At 51.2% G+C, this 22,322-nt stretch overlaps 2 protein-coding genes across 6 annotated transcripts in view; one reads left to right on the top strand and one right to left on the bottom strand.

Annotated features, from left to right (window-relative positions):
• The first annotated feature begins 4,638 nt into the window (after nucleotides 1-4,638).
• On the top strand, nucleotides 4,639-17,954 carry LOC142907081 (protein FAM78B-like). 3 transcript variants are annotated; one of them, XM_076056088.1, is made up of 6 exons: nucleotides 4,640-4,905; nucleotides 6,273-7,291; nucleotides 8,543-8,748; nucleotides 13,595-13,961; nucleotides 15,148-15,312; nucleotides 16,811-17,954. In XM_076056088.1, the coding sequence occupies exons 2-6, from the start codon at nucleotides 7,193-7,195 to the stop codon at nucleotides 16,985-16,987; spliced, it is 1,014 nt and encodes a 337-aa protein (XP_075912203.1). In that variant the 5' UTR covers nucleotides 4,640-4,905; nucleotides 6,273-7,192; the 3' UTR covers nucleotides 16,988-17,954. The 3 variants fall into 3 exon arrangements, with proteins under 3 accessions (XP_075912202.1, XP_075912203.1, XP_075912204.1); XM_076056089.1 differs by having other exon boundaries at nucleotides 4,643-4,734; XM_076056087.1 differs by having other exon boundaries at nucleotides 4,639-7,291.
• Nucleotides 17,955-19,389: 1,435 nt separating this feature from the next.
• The window catches only part of VARS1 (valyl-tRNA synthetase 1), a 76,972-nt gene continuing 74,039 nt past the window's right edge, over nucleotides 19,390-22,322 (bottom strand). For all 3 annotated transcript variants that reach the window (XM_076056084.1, XM_076056083.1, XM_076056082.1), the window contains exon 33: nucleotides 19,390-19,763. In XM_076056084.1, coding sequence (XP_075912199.1) covers nucleotides 19,674-19,763 — 90 coding nt within the window. In that variant the 3' untranslated portion in view covers nucleotides 19,390-19,673. The remainder of the gene's footprint in view (nucleotides 19,764-22,322) is intronic.

Genomic DNA, 22,322 nt, shown 5'->3' on the forward strand with positions numbered 1-22,322 from the left:
ACCACGACGACGGACGGACGGACAGACACAATAATCCCCTGCGGGCTGGTGGTGTAGTAACCGGGAGGGTCCTACACCAGTATTTTATTGTTCTATCCCACGTGATGGCTTTGTCGGATTCCTGCAGTCACGAAAGTTTCAAATCAAGTCGTGGACGCAATTGCGCACAATTCTGTGAGTCGCTTTAAATGTGATACTCCTGTTGTTTGTGGAGTGACTCATTCAGCCAGCTGTGGCTCCAGGGTTTGGTGTTACATGTTATTTATGTAGTTTATTGTGAAAAAAAAAATTCGGTCACAGTTCCTACGATCACTGTTACATTGCATTTATGGCTTTTATTTTGGTGATTTCTGAAAGTTTTTTTTTGGTTTGGCCATGTTTTTGTTTATTGTAGTACGGAGTTAGACTGATGGCCTTAATCTAATCACTCCAGCGCTGTCCTCCAGACAGTCTCGTCCCTTCACCTGATGAAGGCCGCTTGTGTTGTGGCCGAAACGTCGTGATTTTTTGTTATTTTATTTTCACCTATGTGACTTTACCCAATAGAACCAAAGAGTACTAAGTTGTCTTGTTGTTGTTTGACTTGCATCCCACTGGGATTTTTGCACGCAGCGTTGGTGGTGTACGGTGCTATTTCAGGAATATTTTGATGTTTTTTTTTAATGGATTCTCTGTTTGCACGGTCAACACAAAGTCACTTTAAGATGTTTTTCTCGTTCGTGTTTTTGTTCATATTTGTGTTTGTTGCGGTTGCACCCGATTCAAGAGCCGAATGGCTCACAGGGCTATACCAAAATAAAGAAACTATGAAACTAAACTATGAAAACCTTGAACCGCTTTCCCGTTACTTATCGCCAATTATGGACTCAAGATTATTGTCCTATCATCTCATAGAGTCCCTGGCCACGTAATAATATGCGACACGGTGGCAGTGGGTCGCAAATTTGCTGATTTATCACCAATAAACCCCAATGATCCCATCAAAATTACGGATTTCGATCGGATCATTGGAGGGAGGGGGGGGGGCACGTGCCCCCCAAAACCTCTACAGCCCTAACAGATTGTTGGTGTGGGTGGCCAGCACCACGCCTGCCTTTCTCAAGTGGCGATGTTTACACCGCTACACCAACAACAACAAGCCGCCATTCGCCACTAAGTGGCGGTGACGTCTAACCACGGCGCTTGTGCCAGGCTAGGTGCACGTTGAGGCCACGCGAAGTGTCTCGGGCCGCCCCCCGGGCTAGGAGGGCACAGGGGAGACCAAAGGTGGTGCCACACGGAGGTCGACTGGCCGAGATGACTTGGGGCCCGTCACCCATACCGCCATTCCGCGTTCGCATGGCCGAGGGGCAAGTCCATCCATCCGTCTCCAACCCAAAGTTTGGAGCCAGACTCACGTTGGGAAAGTGCCCGTCGATTCGGGGGGGGGGGTTGGAATCGACGTGGAATCGAATCGAAACCCGATCTTCAAACGTCGCTGGAGGTTCTAATTTTAGCCTCCGGCCGGGAAAGGCGCCCCTCGAGTCTTATTTTACAATCGCGTTTTTCCCCTTCTCCCTCTCGGTTTGCCTTTCTTTATTTGATCGCGCAAGCCACCGTACGCACCTGTTGCGGTGACGTGATTACGTCACCGGAAGCGATTGTGACGTCATCGTTTTTTTTATTATTTTACTGGGTTAGATTGGAACGTCATTATTTTTGTTTTGCTGTGAGGGATTGTAACGTCCTTAATTTTTTTAGCGGGAGATATTGGAACGTCATTATTTTTTTTTACTGGAAGGTATTGTTACGTCATTATTTTTTTGCCGGGAGGGATTGGTCATTCTTTTTTTTACTGGGAGGGATTGTGACGTAATGTTTTTTACTGGGAGGGATTGTTGCGTCATTATTTTTTACCGGAAGGGATTCTAACGCCATTACTTTTTTTACCGGGAGGTATTGTGACGTCATTATTTTTTGACTGGGAGGGCGTGTGACGTCATTACGATCTTAGCGCTCTTTTTTGCGTCACCAACACCAGCGTGACGTAACTATCGGCCGTGATGACGCCATTGGGGTTTTTTTTGTTTTTGTGGCGCGCCTCCTAACGACGCCGCCAGTGTTAACCGTCGACGGGCGTGATGACGTCACCGCCCCTGCACGTTAGCCCCCTCCCCCTTTACGCGATGACGTCACTGCGAAATAACTCTGGACGTCTCTGAAAAAAAAAGAAAGAGCTTTGTAGCTTATCGGATTCCTCCACTCTACATAGAGATTCTGATAAATCAGCTTCTGGGTGGATTGTTAACGTCAGCGAGGGCCCGTGATGGATGGAGGCGAATTGGGAGTAGGCCTTCGTCCAGCAGTGGATTGAACGTGGCTAACGATGGTGATTCAAACTTCCAGAAACCATGTAAGGCAGTGGTCCATGCGCAGGACGAGAAACACCGACTTCTGCCTCACGTGCTGCCTCCTTGAAATTTGGTAGACAGAGGACAGGACAGAGGCAACTCTTCAAGTGCATCAGTCCACGCCCACTCTAAGGAAAACACCGACTTTTGTATGCAACGAGACAAACGCACACCGACCGCATACCACATTCATTGCAGGATCTTCATTTTAACGCCATGGTCCACGCCAACCTGTTAGAAAACACCGACTTTTGTCTCGAACGAGACAAACGCACACCGACCGCATACCACATTCATTGCAGTAAGTTCATTTGAAAGCCATGGTCCATGCCAACCTGTTAGAAAACACCGACTTTTGTCTCAAACGAGACGAACGCACACCGACCGGCGACCACGTACCACATTCATGGCAGTAAATTTATTTTAACGCCATGGTCCACGCCAACCTGTTAGAAAACACCGACTTTTGTCTCACGGTGGCTTATTAACGTCAGGTAGTAAACTACATTGTCTCAACAAACCTGTCAACCCCTTATCAGTGCCCCTTACCTTATTAGAGACCAACTCAGACCTTATTGGTCACCCCGTGCCCCTTATAAATCTCAACGTTTATACTATACACTACACTATACACTACACTATACACTACACTAAACACTACTACACTACACTATACACTACACTATACACTACTATACACTACACTATACACTACACTACACTCTACACTACTATACACTACACTATACACTACACTACTTAACACTACACTATACACTACACTATACAATACACTATACAATACACTACACTATACACTACTACACTACACAGCTGTCAACCCCTTATCAGTGCCCCCTACCTTATTAGAGACGAACTCAGACCTTATTGGTCACCCCGTGCCCCTTATAAATCTCAACGTTTATCCTATACACTACACTATACACGACACTATACACTGCAATAAACACTTCACTATACACTTCACTATACACTACACTATACACCACTATACACTATACTTTACACTACACTATACACTACACTATACAGTACACTATACACTACACTACACACTACACTATACTTTACACTACACTATACACTACACTACAAACTACACTATACACTACACTATACACTACAATACACTACACTGCACTGCAAACTACACTATATACTACACACTACACTATACACTACACTATACACTCCACTATACACGACACTATACACTACACTATACACTACACACTACACTATACACTACACTATACACTATACTACATACTACACTATACACTACACTATACAATACACTACACAATACACTATACAATACACTATACTACACACTACACTATACACTACTATACACTACACTATACAATACACTATACACTACACTATACACTACACTATACACTACCCTATACACTACACTATACACTACACTATACACTACTACACTACACACTATACACTACACTATACACTACTATACACTACACTATACACTACACTACTATACACTACACTATACACTACACTATACAATACACTATACAATACACTACACTATACACTACACACTACATAGCTGTCAACCCCTTATCAGTGCCCTCTACCTTATTACAGACCAACTCAGACCTTATTGGTCAACCAGTGCCCCTTATAAATCTCAACGTTCATCCTACAAAGTCCCATCGCACGGGAGAAACACAAACAAGTAAACACAAATATGTTTTGTGCCCGTATTGAAACGGCTGTACGGGCCGTGTGGAACTGAAAACTCAATTTCCTTGTACAAGAATTTCGGGGTAAATCGCATGGATTGACACGGTGTGCTTCAAAGCCATGGTCCACCACTCCACGCGGTATAAGAAACACCGACTGTTGTGTCACAGGGTTCGTCTTCATTTCTTTCAAAGCCATGGTCCAAGGCCCAAACTTTGTGAGAAACACCCGACCTTTGTCTCACGGTGACTTATTTAAACAACGTATGAACAAAATCAGACAAAGGTAATTAAATCAATCAATGTAATTCAATTAAGTATTTCCCCCAAAAAATGTTATCAATTAAGTAATTACATTTAATGAATGAGGTAATTACATTGCTTTAAAATCCCCGCCCACTCTAAACAAATACACAAGACAGAAACACAAACTCCTGTCTCACGCGTTGGCGACAGAAGGGAAGTTAAATAGTTTCAAAGCCACGGTCCATCCCCCCCCCTATTAAGAAACACCGACCTCTGTCGCCCACTGGGGCTTATAAGGCGGGACAGAGGCGACTAGCGAGTTCATTTAACCAGCAGGAAGGCACTACAGTACATCTCTCTCTGTGTGTGTATATAGTGTACATTATTTAAACATAGAGTGTGCATAGTTTATCACACTACGGTAATGTATAGAGATATATAAAAAAATATTTTCTACGAGTGTATTGTCAATTATGCGAAGGCGCTTTCCCTAGCGGCGTTTGGGATACGCTCATGGATATGTGAAATGTACAGTAAGTGTGTGTTCATTCATAGATCGTGTTGTTAAGGGGTTATAGTAAATGTGATCAAAGATATGTGATGTTCAGTGAGTGTACAATACAGAGAGTGTGTGAATGTGTACACGTGGCTGTGTATGTAAAGTATTAAGTGTCTATACGAGTATTGATTTGGTCTATTGCCATGCCGATGTATGTGGCGTTTCGATCGATTACAATTTAATGAATGCATATACTTTACGTAAGAAAAACAACAACTTACCCGCTGTGTTATTTGAATCTACAACAGTATTTTACATTTTCCAAGTAATTTGTTTTAAAGTCATCGTTCGATGTTTTACACCAACAATACTGTGGGTAGTTGTTAGGCCAATACACGAAAATGAGCCATTTAATATCTAAAAAAAGTCTACCACTCTGAGGTATAAACTTGGCAACTAGTGTCGTGTTTATAGAATATAATTGTACAATTTAACGTGCGTAATTGCACACCTTAACGCGCTGTTTGTACCGCTGTTGAAATATTAAGGCTGGTCTCCTAACTGCAGGAACTTAATTATATTATAAAATGTGTATTATTATTATACAACGCGGTTCTGACGTACGCGTTGACGAATCTCTTTTCTAAACACTCGACAGCCACATAATTGTATTGTTAATAAGATTAATAAGAGGCACTGTACTCCGGGTGTAACAGGCGTACAGTACAAGTTGTTAATTGCCGCCAAAATAAACCCCCCACGTTAGAATTACTTCCAAATATTTAGACGATTTTTTTAAGACTTCGGTAATAAAAGTTGTTGTATTGTGCAACATTTTCCTCAAAAAGTTACATTATAAGACGTATTAAAAATCTAGCATTGCGAGGTAATAATCCGCAATCATTGTTACCCTATTAACTACTGGACGTACAAGCTTTACGTGTGTTTTTACTTGTATCAATTCATCTTTGTTGTTATCTTACAATGCAATATTGATCGTATTATAACATCCGTATGCAACCTTACCCATGCGGCTTTAATTATATACAGAGATTTATGCGAAAGGATTAATTAAATATTCACGGTAATTACTTTAATACTCGCTAATCACAGGAATAAATCGGACAAGCCTCTTTATACTACAGTATATGTTAGGGGGCATCGCTACGGTACTTACAGACTTGTTCACATATACGTACACAATCTATAACGCTATATAATCACTACAGTAAGTCGTATCATACTGCAGTCGCTCCAGTGGACGTCATGTGTGCGTGTGTGTGTGTCACAGCATAGGGTAGCAGTGGAGTAGCTTCGACTACATATTATTATTTCGACACACACGATCTGAGTCGTGCTCTGCAAGCTATTATTGCTGCATTTTTTTGTGTGTTCGTTCAGTCTCTTCTCCTTCCTCCTCACGATTCTCAACGTACGGTGCGAAAGAAGTTCGGCACGCGTGCGTTTGCACACATGGCGGTTGGGCCGGAGGCGTAGTTGGTTGCTTATTGGACGTCATAGGTGGCCTGGCCTGGCCACAGACGGACCGACAAGGCCAGCGGCTGACCGATCGGTGGCATCCTTGACAAGCTCCGGAGTATCCCATCGATCTCCAACTCCCGTCAGGTTCCAACCAATCACCAACGTGTGACGGCTTCCAGAAGATCTCAGCAGCAGCAGCATCGCCGCCACCACCGCCTCGATCTCAACCACCGTCAGCGTTAACTTCACCGCCATCGCCGCCGCCACCACCACCACCGCCTCGATCTCAACCACCGTCAGCGTTAACTTCACCTCCATCGCCGCCACCACCACCACCGCCTCGATCTCAACTACCGTCGGCGTTAACTTCACCTCCATCGCCACCGACATCACCCTCCGCTTCCTTCATCGCCGAGGACACAATCCCCACTGCCTCCCGTCTCCACCGATGCCATATCCACCCAACGCTACCTCCGGATCTCCGAAATCCACCAGCGCCTACCTCTAATGTAACGAAATATACATCTTGACCAACACCACCTCCACCATATCAAACAGCGCAAACATCTCCACTACCTTCACCGGCACGACCTTTCGTGCCCATTAGCACCAGCACCACCATCATTATCACCACCACCACCACCAGCAGCACAACCTCTGTGTCTACCAGCGCCTCCGATTGTCACGGTTGGCCCACGTGCGCACGGCGCGAAAGAAGTTGGACGTGCGATCGTCTTCCTCACCACCGTCGTCGGCGGCGGCGGTGGCGCCGCCGCCGCCGCCACCACCACCACCACGTTCGGCAGCGCGAGGGTTGTCCGGAGCATGCGTGCGCGCGCATGGGCTGCGTGTGTTCGAGAGGCGGCGGGGACACCCCATCCTTCCTGGGCGCCGCTCTTCCCGGCTACGCGTGGAACCGCGAGCGCCTCGCCTGGGAGGTGAGGAGGGGGGGGGGGCCCCCCCCGCCCCCCCCCCCCCCACGTGACGCGAGCACGGTCACGGTTAAGTTACTTCGCCGCGCCAAATCTAGAAACCGATTCGACTGGTTAAAACGAAAACAAAAAACGTAATCTTAGCTCTTTCGGTAAAGTCACGTTGAAGGGAAACAATAAAATAATAAAATATATATATAAAACAATAAAAATTCTCACGACGTTTCGACCATAACACAAACGTTCATGAGGCTATCCACATATACAAGCACAGAGACGATTTCAACCGAGAAGATGGATTCTGGCTTAGCAATCATTGGAAAGATTTGATTAACCATTTCAGGTCTTAATTGATTGTTCACGCTTACAGTGGCTTTCAGACAGCATACATTAAGTTTTCGTCTCCCCCCTCCTCTTCTCAGAACATAGATGGACTCGTCCTTCTAAATAAATTGCCAAATCGCTGCGCGTGGCGCTAACGTTTTTTTTCCATAAATAAATACACCGTTTAAAAATAAATAAATTTATGCAAACCGACACACCTGATGACGACCGTTTGTGTTATGGTCGAAACGTCGTGAGAATTTTTTTATTGTTTTATATATTTTTTATTATTTTATTGTTTCCCTTCAACTTGACTTCACCGAAAGAGCTAAGAATATGAATTGCTGCAGTCACAAAGCTTTAAATACAAAAAAAAAACGGTTGAAATCAATTGGATATAAAGACTCTTTTAACATTTGCGTCGTCTCCCTCTGGTGAGCGGGCGGTGCACCGCCGTGTAAAAACCTACTCTTTGGTTCTTTCGGTAAAGTCGTGTAGTTGGAGCCGAATTAAAATGAAAGGAATCGCGACGTTCAGATCGCAACACGGGCAATCGTCGGGCGGGGAAAACAGCCCGGCGGAGTGACATCACAGGGACACGGTGCGGCTACGGTGTCCCTATTTATTTTGGCACCCAGACGTATCAACGAGACAATTTAGATTTTGTGTTTTTACTCGGCCAGGTAAGGCCCCGCAGAGCTACGGAACTTTTTTTTTTTTCCCCCCAGCCAGCGACTTCGCTGAGCTCTCATTCGTGATGGGCAGGGTGCGCTTCTGAAACAAAGAGCGCTAAACAGCTGCCGCTCTAACCTGGTGGAATAAAAAAAAAGCAAAAATATTAGCTTTCGTTTTTATTAATGAATGCAACGACTTCCGATGCCCATCGGCGAAACCCCTCCCCACCCCTTCCTCCTCCCGCGGCCGTGAGACCAGTTGGAGGAGTTCCGCGTGGAGGTGGAGCGCGAGGCGACGGTGCTGGACGAGAGCTCCCCGCTGGTGCTGCGCTACCGCACGCCGCTGTTCCGCGGGTTCGCGCGCATCCGCTGGCCCCCGGTGCGTGCCGGCGAGGCGTGGGACGTGGGCTGGGTGCAGGCGTGCACGCGCATGCTGTTCCGCAACACCTACGGCGACGCCGGCGCGTGAGTCCACCGCCGGGGCCACTGCCGCCACCGCCCGGCATTCACGGGCGCGTTGGTGGGGTTGGCGGGGTTGGCGGGGTGGGTTGGCGGGGGGCGAAACCGCGTTTCCGGAGATGCTCGCGAATCGAAATTTTTTTAGCGGGCGATGATGTCGGCCGACGAGAAATTAATTAGTGGATTTACCTGAAATGAATAGCGCAAGTAAGCGATTATAAATCATTATAATAATAATAACGTATCTCATCATTTGATCTCATCGCTTTATCTCTCGTCGAGAGATTCGCACAGAAGACCCATAGAGGGACAGTGCATATTATTATCAGAGTTGTCTTTTTTTGTTTGCATTTTGACTGCTTGTGTTGTGGTTATTGCAAACATGATGCCTTGAATAAAGGTTGTCAGTTTTTGTGCCAGTTAAAAGGGTAAAACCTATTCCTAAGACCCATAGACTCGCGCGGAGACTCGGGAGCTACTTTAGAGACCCGGGAGCTCCTTTAGAGACCCGGGGGACTCGCGTGGAGACCCGGGGACTCGCGAACACCGAGTCGGGAGTGAACCGGGTTCTCCTACTTGGCTAGCGGATGGTCACAGCTCGCTTGCCAGTGACCGCGCGCCTTGGAGTCGCCGCGTCAAGTTTGTTGAGTCACGCACGACGGCCGGATACCGGTTGGACCGTCACGCGGCGAGCACCACCTGGCAGCGGGGGTGGGTTTTGGGTGGGCGGGGGGGGGGGTGGTGGTGGTGAAAGCTCTTCCCACCCTCACCCCACCCTCCCCTACTGTGCGAGACAGCGCGTCGCTCGACGATGGGATGTGGGGAAGGGAGTCTCGGCTGTAGCTCTGCGATGTTCGGCTCCACGGGGTAGGGGAGTGGCCCGGTAGCGCAGTCGGGCACCGCGGTGGCTAGGAGATGTTAACTATCCTCGCCTGGTATGCAGGAGGGCGTGGGTTCAATCCCAACCCTGACGCCTGCTGTATATGTGGAGTTCACGTATCTCTCATCATCATCGCGGTGGCTAGGAGATGTTAACTATCCTCGCCTGGTATGCAGGAGGGCGTGGGTTCAATCCCAACCCTGACGCCTGCTGTATATGTAGAGTTCACGTATCTTTCATCATCATCATCATCATCACGGTGGCTAGGAGATGTTGACTACCTCGCATGGTATGCAGGAGGGCGTGGGTTCAATCCCAACCCTGACGCCTGCTGTATATGTGGCGTTCACGTATCTCTCAACATCATCATCACGGTGGCTAGGAGATGTTAACTATCCTCGCCTGGTATGCAGGAGGGCGTGGGTTCAATCCCAACCCTGACGCCTGCTGTATATGTAGAGTTCACGTATCTTTCATCATCATCATCATCATCACGGTGGCTAGGAGATGTTGACTACCTCGCATGGTATGCAGGAGGGCGTGGGTTCAATCCCAACCCTGACGCCTGCTGTATATGTGGCGTTCACGTATCTCTCAACATCATCATCGCGGTGGCTAGGAGATGTTAACTATCCTCGCCTGGTATGCAGGAGGGCGTGGGTTCAATCCCAACCCTGACGCCTGCTGTATATGTGGAGTTCACGTATCTCTCATTATTATCATCATCGCGGTGGCTAGGAGATGTTAACTATCCTCGCCTGGTATGCAGGAGGGCGTGGGTTCAATCCCAACCCTGACGCCTGCTGTATATGTAGAGTTCACGTATCTTTCATCATCATCATCACGGTGGCTAGGAGATGTTGACTACCTCGCATGGTATGCAGGAGGGCGTGGGTTCAATCCCAACCCTGACGCCTGCTGTATATGTGGAGTTCACGTATCTCTCATCATCATCGCGGTGGCTAGGAGATGTTAACTATCCTCGCCTGGTATGCAGAAGGGCGTGGGTTCAATCCCAACCCTGACGCCTGCTGTATATGTGGAGTTCACGTATCTCTCATCATCATCATCACGGTGGCTAGGAGATGTTAACTATCCTCGCCTGGTATGCAGGAGGGCGTGGGTTCAATCCCAACCCTGACGCCTGCTGTATATGTGGAGTTCACGTATCTCTCATCATCATCATCACGGTGGCTATGAGATGTTAACTATCCTCGCTTGGTATGCAGGAGGGCGTAGGTTCAATCCCAACCCTGACGCCTGCTGTATATGTGGAGTTCACGTATCTCTCATTATTATCATCATCGCGGTGGCTAGGAGATGTTAACTATCCTCGCCTGGTATGCAGGAGGGCGTGGGTTCAATCCCAACCCTGACGCCTGCTGTATATGTAGAGTTCACGTATCTTTCATCATCATCATCACGGTGGCTAGGAGATGTTAACTACCTCGAATGGTATGCAGGAGGGCGTGGGTTCAATCCCAACCCTGACGCCTGCTGTATATGTGGAGTTCACGTATCTCTCATCATCATCATCGCGGTGGCTAAGAGATGTTCACGACCTCGCCCGGTATGCAGGAGGTCGTGGGTTCGGTCCTGACCCTGACGATACCTGCTGTATATTTGGAGTTAGCGTCTCTCCCTCTCTCTCCCCGTGGACGTGTGGATTTTTCTCCGGGTCCTCCGGTTTTTCCCTCCACATTTAATAATCGGCATCACACGTTTAGAGTATTTGCCTGCTGCTATAAATTTCCACGTGGTGATGATGATTATGCCACTTCGTTGAGCTATCATTTGTGGTAGCCTTGTCGCTTTTTGAAATATCTGAACCGGTCCCGGAACCCCCCATTAGGTCTACTCCGCCTTAAACAGGTCCTTGGTGCGGTGTTTATCAACCAGCAGCGATGGGGAGACAAAAGCGGGCGTGCCTGCGTGGTCCTTCATCGGTGCTACTGAGACTCGCCTTAACAGCTCTTGCCCGGACAGTCTGTTGAAGGCAAAAAAAAAATAATTGTTTAGTTACTTCCGAATGTTTACGTACGTTAGCATTCTTTCGCAACGTACGTAGCCAACCGTGCTAATCGGAGGTGCACGGGAGGACGACAAACCAAACGCAAAAATCGGTTCCAAAGAAATTAGTTTTAAATCTCGATTGAATTAAAAGTGCATAGCTCCAGTGACCTCCTAATATGGGACGGAAGAACGCTCCAGACGGCCGCAGAAGCGCGTCTGAAACCCCGCGATGCGGCGACCACCGTCTTTGTTCGATGGCCAGCCAAAAGCCGCCGCCGCTGCTGCTGCTACGAGGATGACGACCGGAGTTTTCTTGAGTGCCCACGGGAAGGGCAACCGCAGTTGTGTGCGAAGGTGGACGGCAGGCAGGCAGGCGGTCGGTCACCGTCTTCCCTCGTTCCTGAGCGTCCGTGGCATAGCACGCGCATAGTTGGCTTAATACGATCGGGGGTAGATTAAAGCTTAACCATGAAATATAGGCTACGTCAGCAAAGCGGGGTTTGACATGAAACAATTAGGGTGCGATTACGTCAAGGACATGGATATTGCGTGCGTCCGGTGAGCTCCTCCGGCAGACGAGGTTGGATTGGCTGGGTCGTGTACCCCGCATACCCAGCCACCGCATACCCAAACGGCTTTTATTCGGCTGGATAGAGGGGGCCAAACGGGCGCGGCACGGGCTGGAGAAGAGATGGAGTGATGTGGTGCGAGAGGACATGGAGCTGAGTGGACTTGACGATAACTGGTACCAGCGGTGTCAAGATCGGCCTCTGTGGAGGAGCCACGTGAAGGACGCTGCTGATACTGGGCAGTTGGAGGCAGTCGCCCTCCAGCAAAAACGGAGGGCGGAGGAGCGATGCTCGCAACAACCAGGGGAGAGCCGGCCGGCTGAAACACAGCAAGTTGGCACAGTAGGGGGCACAGGTGGTGCATCAGCTGATCATCTGTCAGTCGACCCGTGGCACCTAGGTCTGTCCCGTGACCTCTCGACACTCCACATGTCCTTAAAGTGCACATAGCCTAGCACAAGTGCCCTAGCGATGTTACCGCCACTTAGTGGCGAATAGCGGTTATTGTTGTACGTGTGTGAGCACACAGTGGGGAGCGGTAGGATAGACAAAGACACCCTCGTGGAGTCTGAACAGACTGTTGGGGCAAGTGCTGTTGGTGAGCAGCACCTATGAAGGCCGGTATGGCGGGTGGCCAGCACCAGGCCCGGCGGCCTTTGTCTCCCGAGTGGCGGTGTTCACACACCTCACCAGGTACTCATTTGAAGCCGAGTCGACCTAGGGGGAGGCCCAGGTACCAGTTCAGATATTCGTTGCTGGTGTTGGCCGCGAACGGGAATGAGTCGCCGGGTTTCGTAGTGCAGCGCGCTGACCGCCACACCACCGCTCCCCGTGACGGTCAGTCAGGTCCACGCACAGATACACGCGCGCGCGCACACGATAGCTGGCAGCAAGGGACGTTTTAATTCTCAGATTTGGTTAACAAACACAAAAAAAAACATCCTCTTTGCTTCTTTCGGTAAGGTCACGTAGAATTCTCAGATTTGGTCTTGTCATTCTACGCGGCGACCTTACCGAAAGAACCAAAGAAGATGAACCCTTGCAGTCACGAAAGCTTTAAATCGAAAAAAATAAAAATAAAACACTTGCCGATTTTGCCGGCCGGCACCGAAACTTCCCATTCGTTTTTCGATGTAAAGCTTTCGTGACCGCAAGGATTCATCCTCTCTGGTTCTTTCGGTAAAGTCACCGCGTAAAAAATGAGAATAAAATAATAGTGGAGGCCGCTTGTGTTGTGGCCGAAACGTCGTGAGATTTTTATCGTGTTTTATAAATTTATTATTTTGTTCCCATTCGTCGTTTGTGCCAACCCCCCTCTCTTTTCCCTCTTCCTCCTCCTCCTCAACTTCCCCCCCTCTCTCCCCTGGCTCCCTCCGCCGCCGCCCGGCAGTTCGAGCTGGGAGCTGCCGCAGCTGCGTGGCGGCACGTGCGCGTGCGTGAGCGACTCGGACGGAGCGTGGTACCCCTTCTACGGCGCCACCTCTGAGGTCGCGCAGCTGCGAGGGCCGGACGCCCGTGCCGAGACGCTGCGCCTCTCCATGGCGGACGGCTTCGCCCCCAGCGTCACCTGGCTGGCGCCCGTCTCCGGCGCCGCCGCCGCGGCGGCGGGGCGGGCCGGCGGCGGCGGCGAAGACGGCGGCGGTGGCGGCGGGGCGGCTACGGCGGCTGGGCTGACGCGCGTGCAGCGGGAGCAGGACTTCACGACGTGGCTTGTCGCGCTCAACGTCCGCACCAAGGAGGTAGAGGTCATCCGCACGGTGAGGGTCAACCACCACCCGCCACCACCACCCGCCACCAACCCCAGCAGAGTCCCCGCGGCTCGTTGTCAGGAGGGTCCCGCGGCGTGTTGCCAGCGTGAAGAGAGACTTGGAACTTTTTGGTGAAGGGGACGCCGGATTTTCAAAGACGCCCGACAATCGCTACCTCATCGTTATTTGGCGTAGCTTATTCTTTTTTGATTTAAAGCTTTCGTGACTGCAGTAATTAATGTTCTCGGCTCTTTCGGTAAAGTCACGTTGAAGGGAAACGCCTGATGACGACCGTTTGCGTTACGGTCGAAACGTCGTGAGAATTTTTATTGTTTCATATGTATATTTTATTATTTTATTGTTTCCCTTCAACGTGACTTTACCGAAAGAGCTAAGAACATAGCTTATTCTTGCAACATTCTTCTTGCATGGCGTTATGTCTTTAGGTGTTGTGCGTTTTTTTTGCGGCGTTTTAAATGCGTTTTACTGTGTAAAATTGGCATAAATAATCATGCAAATAGACGAACTAAAAAGGTCCTGTTTAAAGTGGTTGTATTTACGCGATCGTTCTTACCACTCCAATCTCGAAGACTCTGCACGGGTTGACGTACCTACACCGGCTGTTGTTTCAACAACTCGTGTCTAACGATTGCCAGACTGGTTTTTACAGCCTTTGGAGCGGTTTTTGACGGTTTTGCCGGATCGGCCCGGGACCCCTTGCCGGATAATGTTGGAAAGCCGGATAATCGTGCGCCGGATAATCGGTCATCGACTGTTTTGTTTCACCAGGCAAAGAGGCCCACTGAGCTATGTAGGTCTTTTTCAGAAGCGAACTGGCTATCGCAAATTGATAGGTCAACGGAGTGACTTTTCCTAGTGTGGAAATTTATAGCAGCAGCCAAATACTGTGGAGGGAAAAACCAGAGGGAGGGCCCGGAGAAAAATCCACGCGACCACGGGGAAAGAGAGAGAGACCTCCTGCGTACCAGGCGAGGTGGTCAACATCTCCTAGCCACCGTGATGATGATGAGAGAGAGAGACGCAAAACTCCAAATATACAGCAGCAGCAGCAGCAGGCGTGAGGTTTGGCATCGAGCCCACGACCTCCTGCATACCAGGAGAGGGAGTTAACATCTCTCCACTATGACGTCGCACTGTTTGCGCGTTCACTGCGTCCTCCCCCCACGGCACGCAGGTCAAGTGGGGCGTCCGGGTGGACATAGTGGTGGACACGGGCAGGCCGCTGGGTCAGCGGGCGACTCTGCTGGGCAATGTCCACCAGGCGCGTCCTGCCGTGGTGTTCACCCGTGACGTCGTGCCCCCCTCGGCACTCAACCCGCCCTCCGCCAACGACTCGCAGGTGCCTGCCGTACACCCACCACACTACCGCCACACACCCACTACCGCCACACACCCACCACACTACCGCCACACTACCGCCACACTACCGCCACACTACCACCACACTACCGCAACACACCCACCCACTACCGCCACACTACCACCTTACCATCACACTACCACCACACTACCGCAACACACCCACCCACTACCGCCACACACCCACCACACTACCGCCACACTACCGCCACACTACCATCTTACCACCACACTACCGCAACACACCCACCCATTACCGCCACACTACCACCTTACCATCACACTACCACCACACTACCGCAACACACCCACCCACTACCGCCACACACCCACCACACTACCGCCACGCTACCACCTTCCACCACACTACCGCAACACACCCACAACCGCCACACACCCACCCACTACCGCCACACTACCGCAACACACCCACCCACTACCGCCACACACCCACCACACTACCGCCACGCTACCACCTTCCACCACACTACCGCAACACACCCACTACCGCCACACACCCACCCACTACCGCCACACTACCGCAACACACCCACCCACTACCGCCACACACCCACCACATATCCGCCACACTACCACCTTACCACCACACTACCGCCACACACCCACCACACTACCGCCACGCTACCACCTTCCACCACACTACCGCAACACACCCACAACCGCCACACACCCACCCACTACCGCCACACTACCGCAACACACCCACCCACTACCGCCACACACCCACCACACTACCGCCACGCTACCACCTTCCACCACACTACCGCAACACACCCACTACCGCCACACACCCACCCACTACCGCCACACTACCGCAACACACCCACCCACTACCGCCACACACCCACCACATATCCGCCACACTACCACCTTACCACCACACTACCGCCACACACCCACCACACTACCGCCACTCTACCACCTTACCACCACACTACTGCCACACACCCACCCACTACCGCCACACTACTGCCACACACCCACCCACTACCGCCACACTACCACCTTACCACCACACTACCGCCACACTACCACACACTCACCCACTACCGCCACACACCCACCCACTACCGCTACACTACCAAATACTCACCCACTACCACCACACTACTGCCATATACCCACCCACTACCGCCACACTACCACCTTACCACCACACTACCGCCACACTACCACACACCCGCCCACTACCGCCACACTACCACACACTCGCCCACTACCGCCACACTACCACCACACTGCCACCATGAACCACACCCATCCACCACACTACCGTCACCACACTTACCACTGCCACCAAGAACCACACGCCCACCACACCACCACCACCACCGCCGCCGCCGCCACACTGCCATCACCAAGAACCACACGCCGCGCCACGAACGGCACACATCCACCCACCACGTATCTTTCTCTCCACCTCTCTCTCTGCCTCTCGCGCTCTCCCTCCTCGCTAGGAGTTTCTGTGGCGCCCAGCCTCCGGCAGCCCCATTGTTCTCATCCCCGCACGCAAGCAGCAAAAGCAGCAGCTCAGCGACGGCACCGGCGCTCGGCCGGGACAGACGGCAGCGCTGCACCGCAACGGAACGGGCGACGCGCCCGCAAGCCAGCAGCAAGCGGCCTACGCTATGTAGACTCGCCGGCCGGGGGGGGGGGTTCATAATTGCCGGCTCTCGCCGGAGAAGGGGGGGGGGGCAGAGACTGCAGCCGCCGCCGCCGCACGGTCCCCCGCCGGTTCTTAGAGGCGGTTAAGGTGGCCGTGTGGCTTTCGAGGGACTCGCAATGACCGGGTCGGAGCGACGGCCGATTCGGCCACCGGTCGGTGGGAGCCGGGGGTTCGAGCCCTGGGTCTGGGCGTTCTCTGTCGGGGGGGGGGGTTCACGATGGACGTGTGGAAGATGCTGAGCCGGCAACGCTGAAGGCCTGGGTTCGAGCCCTGGGTCTGGGTCTTCTCTGTCGGGGGGGGGTTCACGATGGACGTGTGGAAGATACTGAGCCGGCAACGCTGAAGGCCTGGGTTCGAGCCCTGGGTCTGGGTCTTCTCTGTCGGGGGGGGTTCACGATGGACGTGTGGAAGATGCTGAGCCGGCAACGCTGAGGTTCCTGGTTCGAGCCCTGGGTCTGGACGTTCTCTGTCGGGGGGGGTTCACGATGGACGTGTGGAAGATGCTGAGCCGGTAACGCTGAAGGCCTGGGTTCGAGCCCTGGGTCTGGGTGTTCTCTGTCGGGGGGGTCCACGATGGACGTGTGGAAGATGCTGAGCCGGCAACGCTGAAGGCCTGGGTTCGAGCCCTGGGTCTGGGTGTTCTCTGTCAGGGGGTGTTCACGATGGACGTGTGGAAGATGCTGAGCCGGCAACGCTGAAGGCCTGGGTTCGAGCCCTGGGTCTGGGTGTTCTCTGTCGGGGGGGTCCACGATGGACGTGTGGAAGATGCTGAGCCGGCAACGCTGAAGGCCTGGGCTCGAGCCCTGGGTCTGGGTGTTTTCTGTCAGGGGGGGTTCACGATGGACGTGTGGAAGATGCTGAGCCGGCAACGCTGAAGGCCTGGGTTCGAGCCCTGGGTCTGAGTGTCAGGGGGTTTACAATGGCTGTGTCGGAGACACTGAGCCCTGGGTCTGGGTGTCTTGTCAGGTTCCCAATGGCCGTGTCAGAGACTGAATCAGCTACGCTCAGGTTCTGGGTGTTTTGGGGGCGGTGGGGGGGGATGTGGGGCAAGGGGGGGGGCAGCTCACAATGGCTGTGTTAAAGCGACAACTGAGCCAGCAATCTCTAAACACTTGGGTTTGACTCTTTGGTGTTTTGTATGGGGCTTTGTGATGGCCATCTACAAGAAGTGAATGAGCCTGCAGCTTTAGAAAGCATAGGTTCAAGTTCCGTGCAATGGATAAGTCTGTTAAGAAAAAATATTCATCGTGGCCATGTCAGGGAACTGAACCGACCAGCCCAGCGAATGTGTCCGGGTTAGATTCCCACATCTGGGTGCCTCTCAGGAGGGGGGGCGGGGGTTCGCAATGGCCAGGTGGAAGCGATGATGAACTGAGCCGTTAGTGCGAGAACCTGGGGTTCAATCCACCGGGTCGTAATCTCGCGTGTAAAGTGTTACTGTGACTGTTACGCAACTTCAATGGGACACACTCATAAGGCAAGAGGGTCTGGGTTCCAACCACACAGAGATCCCCACACTCGCACGTAGACCTATAGACCTATAGACTTCCAGACTCGCTTTCGACCGAGCTGCGATTAAACCGGGTCCTCAAGCGTAGCGGGGATTAATGGTCTCAACCTCGGCGACCACCTTTATATGGGCGGCACATCATTTGTGATCGCCAGGTCCGCTTGAGGAAAAAAAAAGAGCTGCATCTTTCAGTGGGCCTTACCTGGTAGGTAAAATTTTTTTAATTTAGTTCAGGCGGGCTCGGCCATAACTACCCTGGGGGTAGTGACCGTGCCGCCTCTAGGTTGGGTTCCGAGTCTCGTGCTGTGGGAGACTAAATGTCCGCGAATTGGTGGTTGTATCGGGATGGGCGGTGGAAGAGTAGGCCAAACACTACGCTTGGAAGATGGGGGGCGGGGGGCTGCTTACCGCCCCCCCCCCCTCCCCTTGTTGTAGGGGTTGCACCTTTACCTGTGGAACGACGGCGGGGAATCTCTCGTGCGTGCGGTACGTGGGAGCGATGGAGGGAGCGCTGTATTAGAACGGAGTAAAATATAGCGAGAGAGGTGGATACCGACTCGACGCCAGCGGGGATCTGTTTGGTTTCTTGTCCGGTCACTTCTTTGGTTGAGGAGGGTGTTGGGCGGGCCTAGGCGTGGAGCTGGGCCACCCACCCACCCCTAGCGTGTGTTTGTGCGGTGCCGGGGAAACCCACCCCCCGGCGTGTCCCAGTTCCGGCCTTCATAGGTGCTTGCCTAACAACACTTAATCCAACAGTCTGTTAAGTCTACAGAGGGATCTTTGTATTTGTGTGGATGTATTTGTGTGGATGTGTGTGTGTGGATGTGTGTGTGTGTGTGCACATTACATTGACAACGGCAACGAGATTCATTTTTTTAATTAATTTGCAACCTCGATTTGAAAATACCACAACATCCGAAAGCAGCCCCTAGCGACGCTGGTGGTGTAGCCCGCCCCCTCGTGTGCGGGATTTCAGAGGGCCTCGCCACCCCTCCCTCTGCAGCCCAGCACCTGTGCCCTCCCTCCCCCCTCCCCAACCATCCTTCGCTTGGCTCCGCGAGCCAAACGTCGGACATGGTGTGCGGGAGAGCGGAGAAACGAATGCAGGGAGATGGGCGACTGTCTTGCCGTTCCGCCTCCATCCCTAGGCGTCGCAGCTGGACTGGGGCAGCATCTCCTGGAAGATCCGCATCGCCTCGGCTATCTTCTGCAGCTCCGCCTGCAGCTGCTTGAGCTGTGAACAGAGAGAGATGATTTGCATTCTAAAAAAAAAATCTCCTCCCCCCCCCCACCAGAGAGGGCATCTCGGCACCCCCAAGAACCACTGGTCTCAAGCAGTGGTTCTTGACCTGGCAGTGGTTCTTGACCTGGTAGTGGTTCTTAACCTGTGTGCACCACTAGCCTAGACCACTGGTTCTTAACCTGTGTGCACCACTAGTCTAGACCAGTGGTTCTTAACCTGTGTGCAACACTAGTCTAAAGCAGTGGTTCTTAACCTGTGTGCACCACTAGTCTAGACCAGTGGTTCTTAACCTGTGTGCAACACTAGTCTAAAGCAGTGGTTCTTGACCTGTGTGCACCACTAGTCTAAAGCAGTGGTTCTTAACCTGTGTGCAACACTAGTCTAGACCAGTGGTTCTTAACCTGTGTGCAACACTAGTCTAGACCAGTGGTTCTTAACCTGTGTGCACCAACTAGTCTAGACCAGTGGTTCTTAACCTGTGTGCGCCACTAGTCTAGACCAGTGGTTCTTAACCTGTGTGCACCACTAGTCTAAAGCAGTGGTTCTTAACCTGTGTGCACCACTAGTCTAAAGCAGTGGTTCTTAACCTGTGTGCACCACTAGTCTAAAGCAGTGGTTCTTAACCTGTGTGCACCACTAGTCTAGACCAGTGGTTCTTAACCTGTGTGCACCACTAGTCTAAAGCAGTGGTTCTTAACCTGTGTGCACCACTAGTCTAGACCAGTGGTTCTTAACCTGTGTGCACCACTAGTCTAGACCAGAGGTTCTTGACCTGTGTGCACCACTAGTCTAAAGCAGTGATTCTTAACCTGTGTGCACCACTAGTCTAAAGCAGCTGGGTCTGAACCTGTGTGCACCACTGGTCTAGACCAGTGGTTCTTAACCTGTGTGCACCACTAGTCTAAAGCAGTGATTCTTAACCTGTGTGCACCACTAGTCTAAAGCAGCTGGGTCTGAACCTGTGTGCACCACTGGTCTAGACCAGTGGTTCTTAACCTGTGTGCACCACTAGTCTAAAGCAGTGGTTCTTAACCTGTGTGCAACACTAGTCTAGACCAGTGGTTCTTAACCTGTGTGCACCACTAGTCTAAAGCAGTGGTTCTTAACCTGTGTGCACCAACTAGTCTAGACCAGTGGTTCTTAACCTGTGTGCGCCACTAGTCTAAAGCAGTGGTTCTTAACCTGTGTGCACCACTAGTCTAGACCAGTGGTTCTTAACCTGTGTGCGCCACTAGTCTAAAGCAGTGGTTCTTAACCTGTGTGCGCCACTAGTCTAGACCAGAGGTTCTTAACCTGTGTGCACCAACTAGTCTAGACCAGTGGTTCTTAACCTGTGTGCACCACTAGTCTAAAGCAGTGGTTCTTAACCTGTGTGCAACACTAGTCTAGACCAGTGGTTCTTAACCTGTGTGCACATTAGTCTAAAGCAGTGGTTCTTAACCTGTGTGCACCACTGGTCTAAAGCAGTGGTTCTTAACCTGTGTGCACCACTAGTCTAGACCAGTGGTTCTTAACCTGTGTGCACCACTAGTCTAGACCAGTGGTTCTTAACTTGTGTGCACCACTAGTCTAGACCAGTGGTTCTTAACCTGTGTGCAACACTAGTCTAGACCAGTGGTTCCTAACCTGTGTGCGCCACTAGTCTAAAGCAGTGGTTCTTAACCTGTGTGCGCCACTAGTCTAAAGCAGTGGTTCTTGACCTGTGTGCACCACTAGTCTAAAGCAGTGGTTCTTAACCTGTGTGCGCCACTAGTCTAAAGCAGTGGTTCTTAACCTGTGTGCGCCACTAGTCTAGACCAGTGGTTCTTAACCTGTGTGCACCACTAGTCTAAAGCAATGGCTCTTAACCTGTGTGCAACACTAGTCTAGACCAGTGGTTCTTAACCTGTGTGCACCACTGGTCTAGACCAGTGGTTCTTAACCTGTGTGCACCAACTAGTCTAGACCAGTGGTTCTTAACCTGTGTGCACCACTAGTCTAAAGCAGTGGTTCTTAACCTGTGTGCACCACTGGTCTAGACCAGTGGTTCTTAATCTGTGTGCACCACTAGTCTAAAGCAGTGGTTCTTGACCTGGCAGTGGTTCTTAACCTATGTGCACCACTAGCCTAGACCAGTGGTTCTTAACCTGTGTGCGCCACTAGTCTAGACCAGTGGTTCTTAACCTGTGTGCACCACTAGTCTAGACCAGTGGTTCTTAACCTGTGTGCACCACTAGTCTAAAGCAGTGGTTCTTAACCTGTGTGCACCACTAGTCTAGACCAGTGGTTCTTAACCTGTGTGCACCACTAGTCTAGACCAGTGGTTCTTAACCTGTGTGCACCACTAGTCTAGACCAGTGGTTCTTAACCTGTGTGCACCAACTAGTCTAAAGCAGTGGTTCTTAACCTGTGTGCAACACTAGTCTAAAGCAGTGGTTCTTAACCTGTGTGCACCAACTAGTCTAGACCAGTGGTTCTTAACCTGTGTGCACCACTAGTCTAGACCAGTGGTTCTTAACCTGTGTGCACCACCTAGTCTAGACCAGTGGTTCTTAACCTGTGTGCACCAAC

The sequence above is a fragment of the Petromyzon marinus genome, chromosome 74, assembly GCF_048934315.1.
Source record: "Petromyzon marinus isolate PM22_M1 ecotype Great Lakes invasive population chromosome 74, UKy_Petmar_22M1.pri1.0, whole genome shotgun sequence".
Taxonomy (NCBI): domain Eukaryota; kingdom Metazoa; phylum Chordata; class Hyperoartia; order Petromyzontiformes; family Petromyzontidae; genus Petromyzon; species Petromyzon marinus.

Excerpts from the sequence above, each read along its gene's own strand:
- LOC142907081 (XM_076056087.1), top strand. The coding sequence starts at position 7,193 with ATGGGCTGCGTGTGTTCGAGAGGCGGCGGGGACACCCCATCCTTCCTG. Across the intron at positions 7,292-8,542 it reads GCGAGCGCCTCGCCTGGGAG|TTGGAGGAGTTCCGCGTGGA; the intron begins GTGAGGAGGGGG and ends CCGTGAGACCAG. Across the intron at positions 8,749-13,594 it reads ACCTACGGCGACGCCGGCGC|TTCGAGCTGGGAGCTGCCGC; the intron begins GTGAGTCCACCG and ends GCCGCCCGGCAG.